General features: G+C 41.9%; 1 protein-coding gene across 4 annotated transcripts in view; it reads right to left on the minus strand.

Moving 5' to 3' along the window:
* Positions 1-17,740, minus strand: part of LOC126718952 (nodulin-related protein 2-like) — a 56,242-nt gene extending 38,502 nt beyond the window's left edge. The window contains exons 1-2 of one of the 4 annotated variants that reach the window (XM_050421371.1): positions 17,580-17,734; positions 2,119-2,518 (exon numbers count right to left, since the gene is read on the minus strand). In XM_050421371.1, coding sequence (XP_050277328.1) covers positions 2,119-2,518; positions 17,580-17,633 — 454 coding nt within the window. In that variant the 5' untranslated portion in view covers positions 17,634-17,734. Of the gene's footprint in view, positions 1-1,842; positions 2,519-17,179 lie in introns of those variants that run through there. The other 3 variants (XM_050421373.1, XM_050421372.1, XM_050421374.1) reach the window with 3 other exon arrangements.
* Positions 17,741-18,236: the final 496 nt, after the last annotated feature.

Raw genomic sequence — 18,236 nt, forward strand, 5'->3', positions numbered from 1 at the left:
ATATACCACTTAAAATAATTAATATAACAAACTAATTAAAAATATTTATCCTATTAGTAATCTTATTAATTACATAAAGTAAATACTACAGTATTCATTTATATATAAATGTCATTAGGAAATCTAAATTGTTAAGATTAATTTTAGTAAATTCACAAATATTTAATTTTTTATAGCTTTTGTGTGAATTGTTTTCAAAACAACGAAACGCAAGAAAGAATGTCATATTATTATTATTATTGTGGGGGTGATAGGCCCAATAGTATGTATCTATGTATATATTGGGCCGGGAGCCCAATCCGAGAACATTAAGTAGCATGAGGATGGGTAAATTACTGTTATGAGAGCACGTGTTAGCAAATGAAGAGGTGAGGTTTGGTCATAAGAGTCCAAGAAGGTGGTCTGAGGATGAATGCCTCATCGGCTGAGCAAAGCCGATAATCGACGGTATGGTCTGCCATCTAGGGCAACGTTCTAGAAGGTTCTGGTGATAAAGACAAACATCCTAGAGGCACAAGACAGAGGAAGCCATATAATATCTAAGAAAAAGCTGCTACCACTATATTGAATGCTTTGCAGCTAACTCTCTGGCCGCATTTATGTAGAAGTGATACCTAAACAGTAGTTTTCAGCTTTACAGCTACTCCCAAAGACTTCAAGAAGGTGCTAATGGGACAAGGATTAACACTAGCAATCTAATGTACACGTGGAGGGTGGAAATAAAGGAAAGAAGAGAGTATAAAATAGAGAGGATACCAAAATGGAAGGGGATCGAAGAATTGAGAGAAGAATACTATAGCACTAAGAATTGTACTTGTAATCAAATTCAAGAAATATATTTAAGAATTGATCTCCTCGGATTGTGCCGAGGACGATTTTCTTAAGATAAAACTAATCTATCTTCACTTTATTGTCATTTGAATCCCCTTTAATTGTTACCCAACTTGTTAGAGCCTAGTTTTCCAACTTACTCTCTATAAATACATTGTATTGGGCTCGTTGGACCTAGATCATTTTACCTTTTGGGCTCATATCCAAATTGCATCCTTATTATTATTATTATTATTATTATTATTCCAAATAAAAAATAATTTTTTATATAAAATTTATAAAAATAATCATATAAATTCATTTATTATAAATAATTAATGCTCAACTATAGATATTTAAATATATGCATTTATTTCATTGGCTAATTCAATGAACTAAATAAATAAAATATCAAAGAATACAACACATGGCAACATTTTACTGTCCCACATAATAAGGTCTGTACTTTAATTGATTGATTTCATTCGTGTGCTAGATAAATTGACAATTACTTTCAAATATACCCTCATTCTTTCTCCACTTCTCATGGTGTACCATAAACTTTCTCTTTTTAATTACTTATTTGCCGCAAAATGATGCTAGATTATTCCACAAAACACAAATAACAAAACACCCAAAGTTTTGAATGGCTTACTAAAACTCCTTTATATTATTGTAAGTGTAAACTATTCACCATATGTGAAAATAAGTTATAAATTACTCACGTGATGATACATGTCCATGTTTATTAGAGCTGCATTTTCACATAAACACATAACACAATACAATGCCAAGGCCTTGCAAAAATAAATCAATACCAAGTAAGAGTTTTGTTACATTCATAATTCCTAGCAAATAAATCACACGCCCGAGTCAACACGAAGATATATAAGTAGTCACACGTAGATAAGTAGTCAGGTACATGTAACCTCCAAAAAATAGAAAAATTAATGGATACATGTCCTAGGCTAGGTCATCCAATACGGTGCAATATTTTGAGATATGAGCTAGAGAGTAAAGATACTTATTTGGTTTATAGGCTATAAGCTATAGCAAATAGCACAAATTTTATTCTTAATTAATAATTTCTTGACAGAGTAGATCTAAGTCTGCTTCAGCCCCGTTACAATCTAAAAGCTAAACAGAGAACAAACATACTATAGAACATACAACACAAGATTGGAAAAAGAAAAAAAAAGAACACTCAGAAACAAGGGTGTCGTAATATTAGAGATACACCAAATTAAGAAACTGCTAAGCATAAGCAGTTGGGAAATTGGAATTTAAATGTTCATTTCTTCAAGAAACCTTGAGCCATCTTCACGTAGTCCCCAGTCCCACTTTCAGTATTGCCTTCACTTTCATGATCACCAGCAGCAGCAGCTGAATGTGGTTCTGAGTCTGTGGTGGTGGAATGGGATTGGGATTGGGATTGGGAGGAGGGGTTGCCATATTGGTCGAGATAAGTCTCAGCCTTTTCCACATACTTGCCGTAGCTCTTTTCTTCCAACTTTCCATAGCTAGAGGCAGCTCCCAAAAGATCACCAGCTGCTCCAGCTACCCTGGCCTTGTCAACTTTTTCAGCTCCCTGGCTAATAGTGGTTTGGCCTGCCTCAGCTAACAACTTGGCACTGGCCATGAGCTCAGCGTTTGATGGTTGGTGGTGTTGGTGTTGGTTTTGGTTTTGATCATTCTTTTCTTCAGGGAGGTGAGTCTCAAAAGAACTGTTAGATTTCTTCTGAAGATCTGAAAGAAAGTTCATTGTGTTTGTGAGAGAATCTGAATGAATTGGAAGAGGGTTTGCTTTGTAAACAGTTGTTGGATAAGAAGATAATGAAGATTTGAACCGATCTGTTGGTGTATATAAAGGAGGTTGCGAGTCTTGTGACTAATGATGTTCCACTCAGTGATGCCTCTTCCTCTTCATCAGCGTGGTTAGCGTGTTCCCTCACAGCTTCACTCGTTTCATGCACGCCGGCCACACGTTTGCTAACTGCCCACGTTGTCACTTGTCAGTGATCATTTATGAATGTATGATACTTTTGAAAGGGTGGTTGTGGACTACGGATTGAGATCAAGCAATTGGACCATGCAATTACACCATTTCCTTCACAAATTTTTTTACATTTTTAACTTTTAAATTTAACTTTTTATTTTTTTAATATTTTTTTATTTAAGAGAAAACATTGGGTTAGGAGCTGGCGTAAAACATGTGTTTTATGCCAGCCAATCTTGACCCGCCATGTCACCATTTTTTTTTTTTTTCCAGCAAAAGCATTAAGCCTTAAGCCTCTCTCCCTCTCTTTCTCTTCTCTCCTCACCTGCTCTCTCCATCTTTGAATCAAACCCACAACCTCCATGGCTGGAGCTTCAAAGCTCAACACAAGCCACCATCACCACTGCCATGGCCAGAGCTTCAAAGCTCAACACAAGCCACCAGTCTCACGGCTTGAGTTTGAACCACCATCGACCACAACCACAAACCATAGTACCAAAACAAAAAAAACCCACAACACCATCGCCCCAACAATCAAACCTAGCAACCCAACAATCCATCAACAATTAAACCCCAGCAAAAAAAAAAAAAAAAACAAAAATACCTCCACTGTCGCCCCATTTCCTTTTCCACTTCTCAGCAACCCATCAACAACCACCATGCCACTAACCTATCAATAACACCACCGAGACTCATCATCACCATCGCCGAGGCACCTCCGTTACAAACATCCAAGACCCACTAGCACCGACCCACTCACCCACCAAATCAGCCCGTGAAACCCACCAAATCAGCCCACGAAACCCACCAAATTAGACCCACATCACCACCGTGCCTCATGACTACAATCGCCGAACCACCACTGTGTCTCTTGACCACAGTCACCAGACCATAATCACTGAACCACTAAGCACAAACAAAAGCACATCATGAGTGAATAAAGACAAAAAAATAGAAATGAGAAAGGAAAGAGAAGAGAGCAGAGGCTGAGGGAAAAATAAAGAGTTGTTGGGTAATAAACTCAGACTGTGAGACTGGTGGCTTGTGTTGAGCTTTAAAGCTTCGACCATGGAGGCTGTGGGTTTGATTCAAAGATGGAGAGATCAGGTGAGGAGAGAAGAGAAAGAGAGGAAGAGAGGCTTAAGGCTTAATGTTTTTGCTAAAAAAAAAAAAAAATGGTGACATGGCAGGTCAGGATTGGCTGGCATAAAACACAGGTTTTACGCCAGCTCCTGACCCAATGTTTTCTCTTTATTTAATAGTTGAGATTGAAAGTTAGTTTTTGTAACTTTTAATCTCCCCGTTCAATAGTATTGCATCAAGTGCAATATCCTAAATATTGTACCTGATCTCAATTCTTGGACTACAAACTATACCAACAACTTTTTTTTTGCAATATTTACAAGACAACATGAAATTAATTTGTGAATAGTTAATTATCACATCTACTTTTCTTCACTTTTCACACTTTGTTTTAACGTCACATTTATGACAAAAAAATTACCTAATAATTTGTATTACTATATATATATATATATATATATTGTCTTTCTTTCTGCTTAATCCCAACCATATATCTAAGATCTTATGATGTTATGAAAAAAACTAGCATTTTTTTATTATTTAACGTTTTTAACTTTTTTTTTTTAAAGAATGTTAGAAGGAAATGGTATTATATACACCGTATTTATTTCTATTTCTATTTCGATCTATTAACTATGTAAAAAGTATCAATACCTATGTCTACAGTGCTTTAGTTTGGTTTAGTCAAGTTTTTGTCTCTTTTCTAAGCCAAATCAGTGGGCTTTGTTTTGAAAAAGAAAAAAGTCACCATTTAACAAAACAAAACTTGATATAAAGTAAAGATATTTCAACCGTAATTTTGGCCTTTGGTGAGCATAAACTCACCATTACATGAGATTTGGCCTTCGTTTTTTTTATTTATTAATTATTTTTTAAAACGTATTATCGTTTATACCAGTTTTCTTGTTCATTTCAGTTTTTCCTTTTTTAAATATTTATATGTGGTGATAGTGATAGAGTGTTTTGGTCTAAGAGTTGTTCAATCTCCACTGTTACGCTTGCCTTCTTCTCCTCTTTTTTATTTTATTTTTTTTTTGTGGTAATATCATCCGTTGAACTTGTTTATATAATAATAATAAAATATTAACGCAACAAATTGCCATAATATTTGCACAATTATTGAAGTGTTAATTCTTTATATGTCAAAATAAAATATCATACTGGAACTGTGGGGGCCTGTCAATCAACAGGCCCATTAAGGTCAGGATCGTTGGGCCTGTGACCCGTCCGAGGATGCATGTCCGTCCGAGGAGGCCAAGTCAGGTCACAAGGCAATTACCGAAGGGGGGTGGTAGTCAATATCACGAGCGTAGAGTTCTGTATTTGTCCGAGGACGCCATACTCCTCGGCAGTATGCGTCCGAGGACGATCAGGACGCGGTCTTGTTGCAACCGGATCTCAGAATTACGTCACCACTGAAGATAGGATAACAGACCAAGGGTAAAAGAGAAAAGACAAACAAATATCTATAACTACAGCTGCCTCCGCATTAATTACCTCTCAACCAACTCTCTGGCCGCATTAATGTGGAGGTGATACCTGAACAGTAAGGAGACAGCCTTACAGCTGCCCATAGGAAGTTCCAGGAGGTGTTAGATGGGACAGAAAGAAATCCTCCGAACCCAATCTACACGCGTGTGGTGAGGATGGAACACAAAGGGTGGTATATAAACTGAAAGAAGAACATGCAGAAAAGGATCGGAACAAAAAAGAAAAAAAGAAAACAGAGACTAAAGAAGAAGAACGGAAAGAGAAAAAGAACTGTATCGATTACCAAAACAAAACGATCGTTGAGCCAGCTCTGGGCCTTCGAAACACGTGAGGGTGAATCTTTTCAGTAAGAAAAAGTTAACCTAGTTCTTAACTCCCACACTCTACAAATTATATTGTTTGGGCTTATTTACGTGCGAACCCAGTATCGTTTTGGGTCGTTACAAATTGTGTCCTCACAATTGGCGCCGTCTGTGGGAAGAGCTTGTGTTAACTTAAAAGACGTCCAGTGCAACGTTTCTGACGGAGGAAGTGGGTCCACAACACCACGCGGTGGGACAGCATCAGGAGGATGCCAACCTGCACCAGGCAGAGTCAAGGGGCTCCCAGCATGGTGATTCCCGGATGAGTCCCGAACGGAGAGAAGTCCATGAGGGGAGTGTACGTACAACTTATACCACCAGAAACCACTCTCGTGGGAAGAATCACGTCTCATACGCGAAGCATGATGGGAATCTGCAACGTGAGATTACAGATTTGAAGAGAGAGTTGCGCCATGCACGGCGGGAGCGCTCCCCACCTTGTTCCGAACCATCATCTGAGGAGTCGGATGGAGCTAGTTATAGGCGGAGATCGAGAACGCCGCCAAGCGAAACTTTCTCCTATGAAGAGGAGCACCACCATCGACGTAAGCGTAGAAGTCCACCTAGTAGGGGCTTGGGAAATGATGCCATGAACAAAGCCTTGAGTCAAATTTCCAAGTCGCCCTTTACGAGAAACATAGACGATGCGATTCATCCTCGGCGATTCCATCAGCCTACGTTCTCTCTGTATGATGGCCATTCAGATCCGGTGGAACATGTAAGCTATTACAGCCAGAAGATGGCTATTTAATCCAGGGACGAGGCTTTGATGTGCAAAGTTTTTCCATCAAGTTTGGGTCCGACGGCGATGAGGTGGTTCAACGGCTTAAGGGCCAATTCTGTTGGATCTTTCAAAACACTGACTCGGGCTTTTGGTGCTCGCTTTATTACATGCAGCAGGACTTCTCGGCCTTTGGGATCTTTGCTGGCTCTGTCTATGCGAGAGGGCGAGACTCTCAAGAATTACTCGGATAGGTACTGGGAAATGTTTAACGAAATAGAGGGAAAGAACGATGCTGTGGCTATAACCACTTTCAAAGCTGGTCTCCCAGCTGATCACGATTTGAGGAAATCCCTGACGGGCAAACCTGTCACCAGTGTGCGCCAACTGATGGACAGAATAGATAAGTACAGAAGGGTAGAGGAAGATCAACTTCAGGAGAAAGGAAAGGCCAAGGTGATCCTTCAGGAGATGAGGGATTTCAGGTCGGACTGTTATAATAACAGCCGACCACGGAGGGATTTTGTTGGGCAGTTGGGTTCGGCGGACGCCCAGGTTGTTAATGCAGTATTTCTAGAGCCAGTGCAGCAGGTTTTGGAGAAGATAAAGAACGAGCCATTCTTCAAATGGCCAAACAAGATGGCGGGAGAGCCTAGGAAACGCAACCCGAACTTGTATTGCCATTATCATCAGGATCATGGGCACACGACGGATAATTGCAGGAATTTATGGGATCACTTGGAACAGTTGGTCCGCGAAGGGAAATTGAAACAACTCTTGCATCACTCCAGTGGAAGGGCGAGCCAAGCAAGTTCAGAGGTGCGTGGGGACGCTTCATCAAGATTCCCCCTGGGTACGATTAACGTTATCTTTGCGGCCCCGGGGAGGACTGGATCTTGCCCCTTCAGAGTGTTGTTGGTGTCCCGATCCCCGGCCGAGGATCATTCCCAAGCATCGAAGAGGGCCAAGGTGCGTGTCCCCCTGATTCTAGGCTTTTCGGATGAGGATATGGTCGGGACCGTACAACCCCATGAGGATGCTTTGGTGGTAACGTTGAGAATTGGTGGGTACGATGTCAGAAGGGTGATGGTTGATCAGGGTAGCGCTGTGGATGTAATGTATCCAGACTTGTACAAGGGGCTAGGTTTGAAGCTAGAGGACTTAACAACCTACAACTCTCCTCTGGTAAGTTTTGAGGGAAGGATGGTCACTCCTAAAGGACTAATTAGGCTGCCTGTGCAAGCAGGTACGGATGTGGTGGAGGTGTATTTTATCGTTGGGGATATTTTTTCTCCGTACACGGCTATTATGGGCAGACCTTGGCTTCACACCCTTAAAGCGGTCTCGTCTACTCTGCATCAGAAGGTGAAGTATCCATCCGGAGACCAAGTGTTGGAAATAGTAGGGAATCAGGCGGCTGCTCGGCAATGCATAGTCGTGGCTATACAGCATCGGCCAGAGGCAGAAACCTCGGCTACGGCCGACAATGAGTTATAGCAATTAAAGTCCCCAGTACGAGGCTTGGACGTGCCAGCCAATGGGGTAGAGTGTGAAGATCTGGAGAAGGTGGTTGTTGCTGATGATCCGGAAAAATTCTTCCAGGTTAGGGCTAAATTGCCTTTGCAAGAGAAAGCGAGTTTGCTGGAATTCCTCCGAGCCAATGTGGACGTTTTTGCATGGGACTCGTATGAAGCCCCAGGGGTGGACCCGAATTTCATTTGTCATCGACTCAACGTGAACCCCGCCATTATGCCCAGGAGGCAACCTCCTCGGTGACCATCGAAGAAACATGCCGAGGCGGTTAGAAGCGAAGTTGCCAAGCTCAAATAGGCTGGGGCTATCAAGGAAGTTTTTTACCCTCAGTGGTTGGCCAATACGGTGGTAGTAAAAAAGAAGACTGGAAAATGGCGAGTGTGCGTGGACTTCACGGATCTTAATAAGGCCTGCCCCAAGGATCCATTTCCTATGCCGAAGATCGACCAGTTGGTGGATGCGACCGTGGGTCACCCCAGGATGAGTTTCTTGGATGCCTTCCAAGGGTATCACTAAATACCGCTGGCCGCCGACGATCAGGAAAAGATTGCTTTTGTGACCCCGATTGGGAACTACCATTACAAGGTGATGCCCTTCGGCTTGAAAAACGCTGGATCTACCTACCAACGCATGATGAAGAAAATGTTTGAACCGCAACTGGGTAGAAGTATTGAAGTTTATATCGATGATATGGTTGTGAAAAGTAAAGTGGTGTCCGAATACGTGGAGGACCTCACGAGTATCTTCGGGATACTGAGAAAACATAAGTTGCGCTTGAATGCTTCAAAGTGCTCCTTTGGTGTAGGTTCCGGGAAGTTCTTGGGGTACATGGTGACCCATAGAGGAATTGAGGTGAACCCAGACCAGATTAGGGCCATCAACGATTTGCAAGCACCTCGGAATCCAAAAGAAGTGCAGAAACTGATTGGGATGACGGCTGCGTTGAATCGGTTCATCTCCAGGTCGGTTGAGAGGTGTCGTCCTTTTTTTCGCTTATTGCATAAGTGGCAGGGATTTGAATGGACCACGGAGTGTACTGAAGCGTTCCAGCAGTTGAAAGAATACCTGTCCAGGCCACCTATCATGTCTAGTCCTGAGGTGGATGAGGTGTTGTTTGCTTATTTGGCGGTAGCCTCTCATGTAGTTAGTTTCATCTTGATACGAGAAGACAATGGCGTCCAAAGGCCAGTTTATTATGTTAGTAAATCCCTCCATGAGGCCGAGGTGAGATATTTGTCATTGGAAAAGGCCATATTGGCGGTGGTCCATGCAACACGCAAACTTTCGCACTACTTTCAGGCCCATACTGTGGTTATCTTGACCCAACTGCCTCTTAAGTCCATACTTAGAAGTGCTGACTACACCGGAAGAATTGCCAAGTGGGGCACGATTCTGGGTGCTTTCGATATCAAATACATGCCTCGCACCACTGTGAAAGGTCAGGTCCTTGCCGATCTGGTGGCTGAGTTTGCTGAATGCTCAGAAGAAGTTAATATGAATCATGGTCACATGGATGAAAAATCGGTTGGCCTAATATCCGCACAAGGTGAGTCCTTTTGGAGGGTGTACGTGGATGGGGCCGCAAACCAACGGGGAGCAGGATTGGGATTGGTGTTGATATCCCCCGAGGAGGTCATCATCGAGAAGTCGTTAAGATTGGGGTTCTCGGCTACTAACAACGAGTCAGAATACGAAGCTTTGATAATGGGAATGAGTATGGTCCGTAAAATGGGTGGAAAGGCAGTGAAGTTATTCTCAGACTCGAGATTGGTGGTCGGCCAGGTGAGAGGAGAGTTGGAGGCCCGAGACCCAAGGATGCAAGGGTATTTGGACCGGGTTAGGCGTCTACGAACGAAGTTTGAGTCTTTCGACTTATTGCATATTCCTCGAGGTGAAAATACCCACGCTGATTCCTTGGCAACCCTTGCCACCTCCTCAGTACGAAATTTTCCTCGGGTGATAATCGTCGAAGACCTGTGTACCCTCACCTCACCAAAAAAAGAGGTTTGCCAAATCAATCAAACCAGTCCGTCGTCAAGCTGGATGGATCCCATATTAAAATTTCTTGAAAGTGACATATTACCCGAAGATAAGGTGGAAGCTGAGAAAATACGAAGGAAAGCTCCTCGGTACTGGTTATCTGAGGATAAAAGGTTATACAAACGGTCTTTTTCTGGGCCATACCTGCTCTATGTGCCTCCTGAGACAGTAGAGTCAATCCTGGAAGAATTGCATGAGGGCATTTGTGGAAGCCATACAGGAGGAAGGTCTCTATCATGTCGAGCCATCACACAAGGATATTGGTGGCCAAATATGTGTAATGAAGCGCAGGAGTACGTTAGGAAGTGCGATCAGTGTCAAAGATATGCTTCAAATATCCACCGACCGGGAGGAGTTCTTAACCCTCTCTCTAGCCCTTGGCCTTTTGCCCAGTGGGGCCTGGACATTGTCGGCCCTTTTCCTAAAGCCATAGGAAACAAGAAGTACCTGCTGGTCGGCACAGACTACTTCACTAAATGGGTTGAAGCTGAGTCCTTGGCGAACATCAGAGACGTAGATGTGAAGAAGTTTGTTTGGAGAAACATTGTTACGCGATTCCGAATTCCCCGCACTCTTGTCTCAGATAATGGACTCCAATTTGATAGCAATGCCTTTAGGGAATATTGTTCAGAACTGGGTATAAGAAACAGATATTCCACTCTGGCTTATCCACAAGGCAATGGGCAGGTTGAAGCTGTTAACAAAGTAATAGTCAGTGGGCTTAAGAAGAGACTGGATGACGCGAAAGGAAAGTGGGTGGAAGAATTGCCACATGTGCTTTGGACGTATCGGACAACACCCTGACGTTCAACGGGGGAAACCCCCTTTTCCATGACCTATGGGGCTGAGGCTGTCATTCCCCTGGAAACTGGATTCCCAACGTTAAGGACCAGTACATTCTCTTCGGATAGTAATGATACGATGTTGGAGAAAAGCTTGGACCTGATTGAAGAACGAAGGGAGAGCGCGATGGTTCAACTGGCTTACTACCAACATAAACTCAAGCAGGGCTATGATAGTAATGTGAAGATGAGGCCGTTAGCCATAGGAGATTTGGTGCTAAGGAAAGTTCTGGGGGCCACCAAGAATCCAAATTGGGGAAAACTGGGACCTAATTGGGAAGGGCCATATCGGATCACTTCTGTAGCGGGAATAGGAGCCTATTATCTGGAAGACCTAGATGAAAAAGCTGTACTCCATTCTTGGAATGTAAATAATCTCAAGAGGTATTATTATTAATAAAAGTGTTTCAATTCAAAATTTTCTTTTAATTTACGTCAACCATACATCCTGTACTCCTGCGTCCTATGATGTATATTGAAATGTTAAATAGAAACTAAGTTATGTCAGGTCCTCGGACCACAAACTTGGTGGAAATTAACGTCCTATGATGTATATTGAAATGGTAAACAGAAACTAAGTCATGTCAGGTCCTCGGACCACAAAGTTGGTGGAAATTAACGTCCTATGATGTATATTGAAATGTTAAACAGAAACTAAGTCATGTCAGGTCCTCGGACCACAAAGTTGGTGGAAATTAACGTCATGTGATGTATATTAAAATGTTAAACAGAAACTAAGTCATGTCAGGTCCTCGAACCACAAACTTGGTGGAAATTAACGTCCTATGATGTGTATTGAAGTGTTGAATGGTAACTGAGTTGTAATAAATCTTCCAATCACAAACTTAACGGGAAATAACGCCCTGTAACACTCATTGGGGAATCAAAGAGAGATCTTTGGACGTAAGTTGGCGTACAATCAAGGCACTGAAGGCATGATTTTATTTAGTTTATGAACTTTCGTAAAGAATTGCAATTGATTAGAAAGAATACGTGCATATCTAAAACGTCTCCCTAAGATCCTGTTGTATTAATGCTTATTGCCTATTGCTAATTATCGATTGACGATATGTATGAGTAAGATTGCCCCATTCAAGCAAAAGGTAGTTGAAATGAACCTATCTAAATTACAACAACACAGTGAACGAGCGCAAAAATAACATGAAGTAGTAAAAGAGATAAGAAAATGAGCGAGGAAGTCCCCTACTAAATGTCTAGTTAAGCTACAAAACAAGTTCTATTTTTTCAATTTCAATTGAATCTTTGGGTTCTGGCTGGCGGGTATGTCTGCCTCCGAAGTGGTGGTTCCCTCTTTGGCTTTGGTAACGCCCCCAGTTGGTAGAACTGTAGAGTCCAAATCCTGCTGAAAACCTTGAGAAGCCGTCTCTGCCTCCGAAGGGGTGGTGGTCTTGTCTGGGGAAGCTCCTGGAGGGGCAAGTCCCCCTTTAGCTAACTCCGGCTGGCCACGGGGAGGAAAACTGTGAGGCGAAACCTCCTCGTTGAGGTTAATAACTGAAGAGGGAGCATCAGCCTGAAGAGGTAGAAGAACTGGGGGACGGATCGCATCGGGATAGAATATGTTTTCTGGCTTACGTAACTCAGATGAGGCTTCAACCCCAGCACGGTTAAGAGCCTCACTTCAAGTTCTTGCGCAGTAGATACGGCATACCTCTGGAACCTCGGCTCTCAAAGCCTTCTCAGTTTCAGCTATACCAACCTCGTAGCCTCTCTGCTCAACTTCGTTCATTGCCTGTTTGGCATCGATTTTTGCTCTCTCGGCTTGCTCCTTGGACTTTTCAGCTCGCTCCCTTAGCTTTTGAGTTTCCTCCAGGTGCTTCCTAAGAACTAGGATTTGCTCTGGAGTCTTCTTTAGCTCGGCATTCGCCTCACGCAGGAGTTTCCCTTGGTCCTCGGCCTGCTTTTGGTAGCCTTCTAATGCCGACTCGGCGCTCTTGCGAGCTTGCTCTTCGGCCTGTAACTTTTTCTTTGCATCGGCCAAGTCCTGTTCAAATTTGGACAAGGTCTGTACAGCCGTTGTCCGTCTTTTTCTTTCATCATCTAGCTAATCGGAACAGGCGTTGAGCATCTCATCTAGCTTGAAAGTATTTTGGATGATCTGTAGGAAAAAGGTTAACACTATAGTCAATGAAAAGTGCATATTGGTGGGTAACAGTTACAGAATGAGAAAGATAAAAGTTAGCTCCTTACCATGCCCAAATATCGTTTGTTGTCGAGGACGAGTTCATTTTTCCTCATATTCTTTATTTCGGCCATATCTTTTGGGAGCAATAAGGCTTCCTCTATGGCCGAGGCTACGTGACACCCTATGCCACCGTTAAAGTCCCTTATAGATGCATCATCTCGCAGGGGCTCTCCACTGTGCATAGGTGCTGGCAACCATACTTGTGGTTCAGGATGTTGGGAATCAGATTTCTCTTGGCCCCGCGCGGCTTGGTGCCTGGTTTTCTACTGCTTTGCAGCTCGTTGGGCATCCTCCTCTCGAGTTGGACGAGACTTGCTCGTGTCTGCCACCTCCTTGCCCTTTTGTTCCCTGCGCCTTTTCTGCTCGACGGCGTTAGGAAGTGCTGGTTGTGGTGATGGCCGAGGAGGTTAACGAGGAGTAGGAGGAGGAGACCTAGCTGGAAGAGATGAAGCCTGGGATGGTATTGATTTTGTAGGCGTACTCTTTCCCGACTGACCTTCCATCAGCTCCAGCAAGCTTTTTTGAGGTTTTCTTTGTATCCCCATCTCGTCAGGATCTTCCTCGAGGCTTGTGGGTTGATCAAAAATCCCGAAATCGTCCGAGGATTCAGATACTGCTACAACCTTTTCCTCGCCTTTCGTCTTTTCCTTTCTCCCTTTTATTTTCTTTTCCCTTAGGGTAGGTAGGGATGACGAAGTTCCTGCCGAGACGCTGGCTACGAAAAGAGGCTCTGTGCGAGGTGTGTACTGGGGAAGCGGAATACCCTCTAGAACAATGAACCCTTCGTAGGCAACACTGATACGGTGAAGCCGAGGATCGCGGGCTCTAATCACGCACTTCGGCGCCTGAAAAGCAAAAGAAAGGGGGGTATAGCCGAGAATTAAGTGTGCTACCGGAGTTAACCGTCAGCCTCGTTCATGTATACTTTGGCTTTCAATAACTTATCCAAGCTCGCCTTATTGACTAACCTAAGATTGGGCTTTGTGTAGCGTCTATCTGCAAAACCGTTGAGTCGAGAGTGAAAATTGTTGGAGACAAATATAATTAAAAAGAAAAAAGAAAACGAAATGTGTTCGCGAATGAAATATTATAGATCTATGCCTACGCGCCCACCTGGTGTTCCCTCTACCATTGGGCAAGGCAGACCATCGTGCCATTCCCCGGAGAAAATAAGGAAGTCCTCTTTTAGGTTATTGTTTGAAGTGGGAAGGCACTGAATTAGCCTTACCTCAGGATATCTCGACTTGAGATAATACCCCTGGCCGGTTAAGTGATGGAGGTTGTACACCCAATTCACGTCATAATGGGTTAACTTTAGGTCCATTCTCTTATTCAGAGCGTCTATACTTCCTAGGACCCTAAACATGTTTGGAGCACACTTGGTAGGGGATAGCCTAAAGAAATTAAGGTAACTCTTAGTGATACTAGCCATGGGGATAGTCATCCCGCCCTCTATAAAAGCAATCATGGGAATAATTACTTCCCCAGTTTGTCTGGCATCAGCCCATTCCCCTTGGGCTGCGTACCTCATCCCTACCGTTGAGGGGATTTTATACTTAGAGCGAAAGTTTCTAATACCTTCCTCGGACTCAACAAGACATCGAAATGGATTCTTTTGTTTCCCCATTTTTCTAAAAGACTTAGCAGAAAAAAAATGTTGGGTTTGAAATAAAAGTGGTAAAAACTTCAAGAGGACTTACAGGTTCAAAGGAAGGACCTCGAACAAAGTACGATTATTTGTAGTCGTCAGGAAAATAACGAAAATAGAGAAAGGCAGGTTCAATGTATGAACTCTGGAACCACGTAATCATCGAAGGTAAAGTACAGGGTTAATCTGATAACGCCTTTATAGTCATATGAGGATTGTGAGCGGTAAAGTTCCCGCTCACAAAACAAGGAAGGCCTTCTGCCGTTTGATTTAAATCTCTCCGTCGAACGTGGGAGACAAGGGCGTTGCCAAAATTTAATGCTACCAAAATCGGGATGCTGAAGCGTTAGGGGTATGCCCCAAAACACACATAGGTACAGGCTTATGACGTCAAAATCCACCTTCTCTCCCAAGGAGTCGAAAAGTAGGATTTTGAGGGGCTATTGTGGGGGCCTGTCAATCAACAGGCCCATTAAGGTCAGGATCGTTGGGCCTGTGGCCCGTCCGAGGATGCATGTCCGTCCGAGGAGGCCAAATCAGGTCACAAGGCAATTACCGAAGGGGGGTGGTAGTCAATATCACGAGGGTAGAGTTCTGTATTCGTCCGAGGACGCCATACTCCTCGGCAGTATGTGTCCGAGGACGATCAGGACGCGGTCTTGTTGCAACCGGACCTCAGAATTACGTCACCACTGAAGATAGGATAACAGACCAAGGGTAAAAGAGAAAAGACAAACAAATATCTATAACTACAGCTGCCTCCGCATTAATTACCTCTCAACCAACTCTCTGGCCGCATTAATGTGGAGGTGATACCTGAACAGTAAGGAGGCAGCCTTACAGCTGCCCATAGGAAGTTCCAGGAGGTGCTAGATGGGACAGAAAGAAATCCTCCGAACCCAACCTACACGCGTGTGGTGAGGATGGAACACAAAGGGTGGTATATAAACTGAAAGAAGAACATGCAGAAAAGGATCGGAACAAAAAGAAAAAAAGAAAACACAGACTAAAGAAGAAGAACGGAAAGAGAAAAAGAACTGTATCGATTACCAAAACAAAACGATCGTTGAGCCAGCTCTGGGCCTTCGAAACACGTGAGGGTGAATCTTTTCAGTAAGACAAAGTTAACCTAGTTCTTAACTCTCACACTCTACAAATTATATTGTTTGAGCCTATTTACGTGCGAACCCAATATCGTTTTTGGTCGTTACAAATTGTGTCATCACAGGAACCAATCACAACTAAAAATAAAAATATTATGAAAAAAAAAAGTGCTACATCCACAACATTTTTCACAATATTTTCATAATAAATCTTAGGTGGTAAATTATTATTCTAATTTAAACTTACCAATGAAATTACTTTTTCCCACCAATAACAACCCATATCAATCTACTACTTATGATTTGTAATGAAAATGTTGTGTACATAGATTTTTTTTTTGTGAAAATGTTAAGATATCTCTTGTTGTCGACACAATATTTGCTAGGGTGTCATTTCTTTACAAGTCAAAGTAAAATATAACAAAATTATAAAGGTATTATGAAAATATTGTGTCATTTCTTGTGTTTTTAGAATTTTTTTTTTTATCAGTCAATTTTAGTTGAACCAAAATTCATTGTTTTACGTATAGTTTTCTTGGGTTGAATTTTTTTTTTTTTTTTTTTGTATTTTTTTTCTTTATTCACCATTTTAAGTAAAAAAACAGTTTTACAAACACACACACAAACAAAAAAACAAAAACAAAAAGTTAGGATTAAAATTTTTTTCATCTTTTTATGTTTGGGGTAGTTCACAATTTCTCTTTAAACTTTAAAATCAAGTAATTTTCTCCTTAATAGTTTGGAAAAAAAATTGTCATATTGTTATTCTCTCAATTAAACCCAAATGAAAGCTTATGATTATTAAAATATTATATTGTGTAATGTCTAAAATACTCCTGCTAAATTTTAACATCCCAAAAATTTTCTTCACATATTTTGAATTTTAAATGGTAGTAATGCTTAGAAAGTTGGAATGGTAATATAAGGTTTTTTATTTGTTACTTAAAGAACATCAATTTTCTAGGTTTAAATTTTCAAAACTAATTTATCTAATGGATACATGTCCTAGGCTAGGTCATCCAATACAGTGCAATATTTTGAGATATGAGCTGGAGAGTAAAGATACATATTTGGTTTATAGGCTATAAGCTATAGCAAATAGCACAAATTTTATTCTTAATTAATAATTTCTAGACAGAGTAGATCTAAGTCTGCTTCAGCCCCGTTACAATCTAAAAGCTAAACAGAGAACAAACATACTATAGAACATACAACACAAGATTAAAAAAAAAAAAAAAAAAACTCAGAAACAAGGGTGTCGTAATATTAGAGATACACCAAATTAAGAAACTGCAAAGCATAAGCAGTTGGGAAATTGAAATTCAAATGTTCATTTCTTCAAGAAACCTTGAGCCATCTTCACGTAGTCCCCAGTCCCACTTTCAGTATTGCCTTCACTTTCATGATCACCACCAGCAGCAGCTGAATGTGGTTCTGAGTCTGTGGTGGTGGAATGGGATTGGGGTTGGGATTGGGAGGAGGGGTTGCCATATTGGTCGAGATAGGTCTCAGCCTTTTCCACATACTTGCCGTAGCTCTTTTCTTCCAACTTTCCATAGCTAGAGGCAGCTCCCAAAAGATCACCAGCTGCTCCAGCCACCTTGGCCTTGTCAACTTTGTCAGCTCCCTGGCTAATAGTTGTTTGGCCTGCCTCAGCTAACAACTTGGCACTGGCCATGAGCTCAGCGTTTGATGGTTGGTGGTGTTGGTGTTGGTTTTGGTTTTGATCATTCTTTTCTTCAGGGAGGTGAGTCTCAGAAGAACTGTTGGATTTCTTCTGAAGATCTGAAAGAAAGTTCATTGTGTTTGTGAGAGAATCTGAATGAATTGGAAGAGGGTTTGCTTTGTAAACAGTTGTTGGATAAGAAGATAATGAAGATTTGAACCGATCTGTTGTTGTATATAAAGGAGGTTGCGAGTCTTGTGACTAATGATGTTCCACTCAGTGATGCCTCTTCCTCCTCATCAGCGTGGTTAGCGTGTTCCCTCACAGCTTCACTCGTTTCATGCACGCCGGCCACACGTTTGCTAACTGCCCACGTTGTCACTTGTCAGTGATCATTTATGAATGTATGATACTTTTGAAAGGGTGGTTGTGGACTACGGATTGAGATCGAGCAATTGGACCATGCAATTACACCATTTCATTCACAAATTTTTTTACATTTTTAACTTTTAATTTTAACTTTTAATTTTTTTTAATACTTTTTTATTTAAGAGAAAACATTGGGTTAGGAGCTGGCGTAAAACATGTGTTTTATGCTAGCCAATCCTGACCCGCCACGTCACCATTTTTTTTTTTTTTTTCCAGCAAAAACATTAAGCCTTAAGCCTATCTCCCTCTCTCTCTTCTCTCCTCACCTGCTCTCTCCATCTTTGAATCAAACCCACAACCTCCATGGCC

Source organism: Quercus robur, chromosome 3 (assembly GCF_932294415.1).
Source record: "Quercus robur chromosome 3, dhQueRobu3.1, whole genome shotgun sequence".
Classification (NCBI taxonomy): Eukaryota; Viridiplantae; Streptophyta; class Magnoliopsida; order Fagales; family Fagaceae; genus Quercus; species Quercus robur.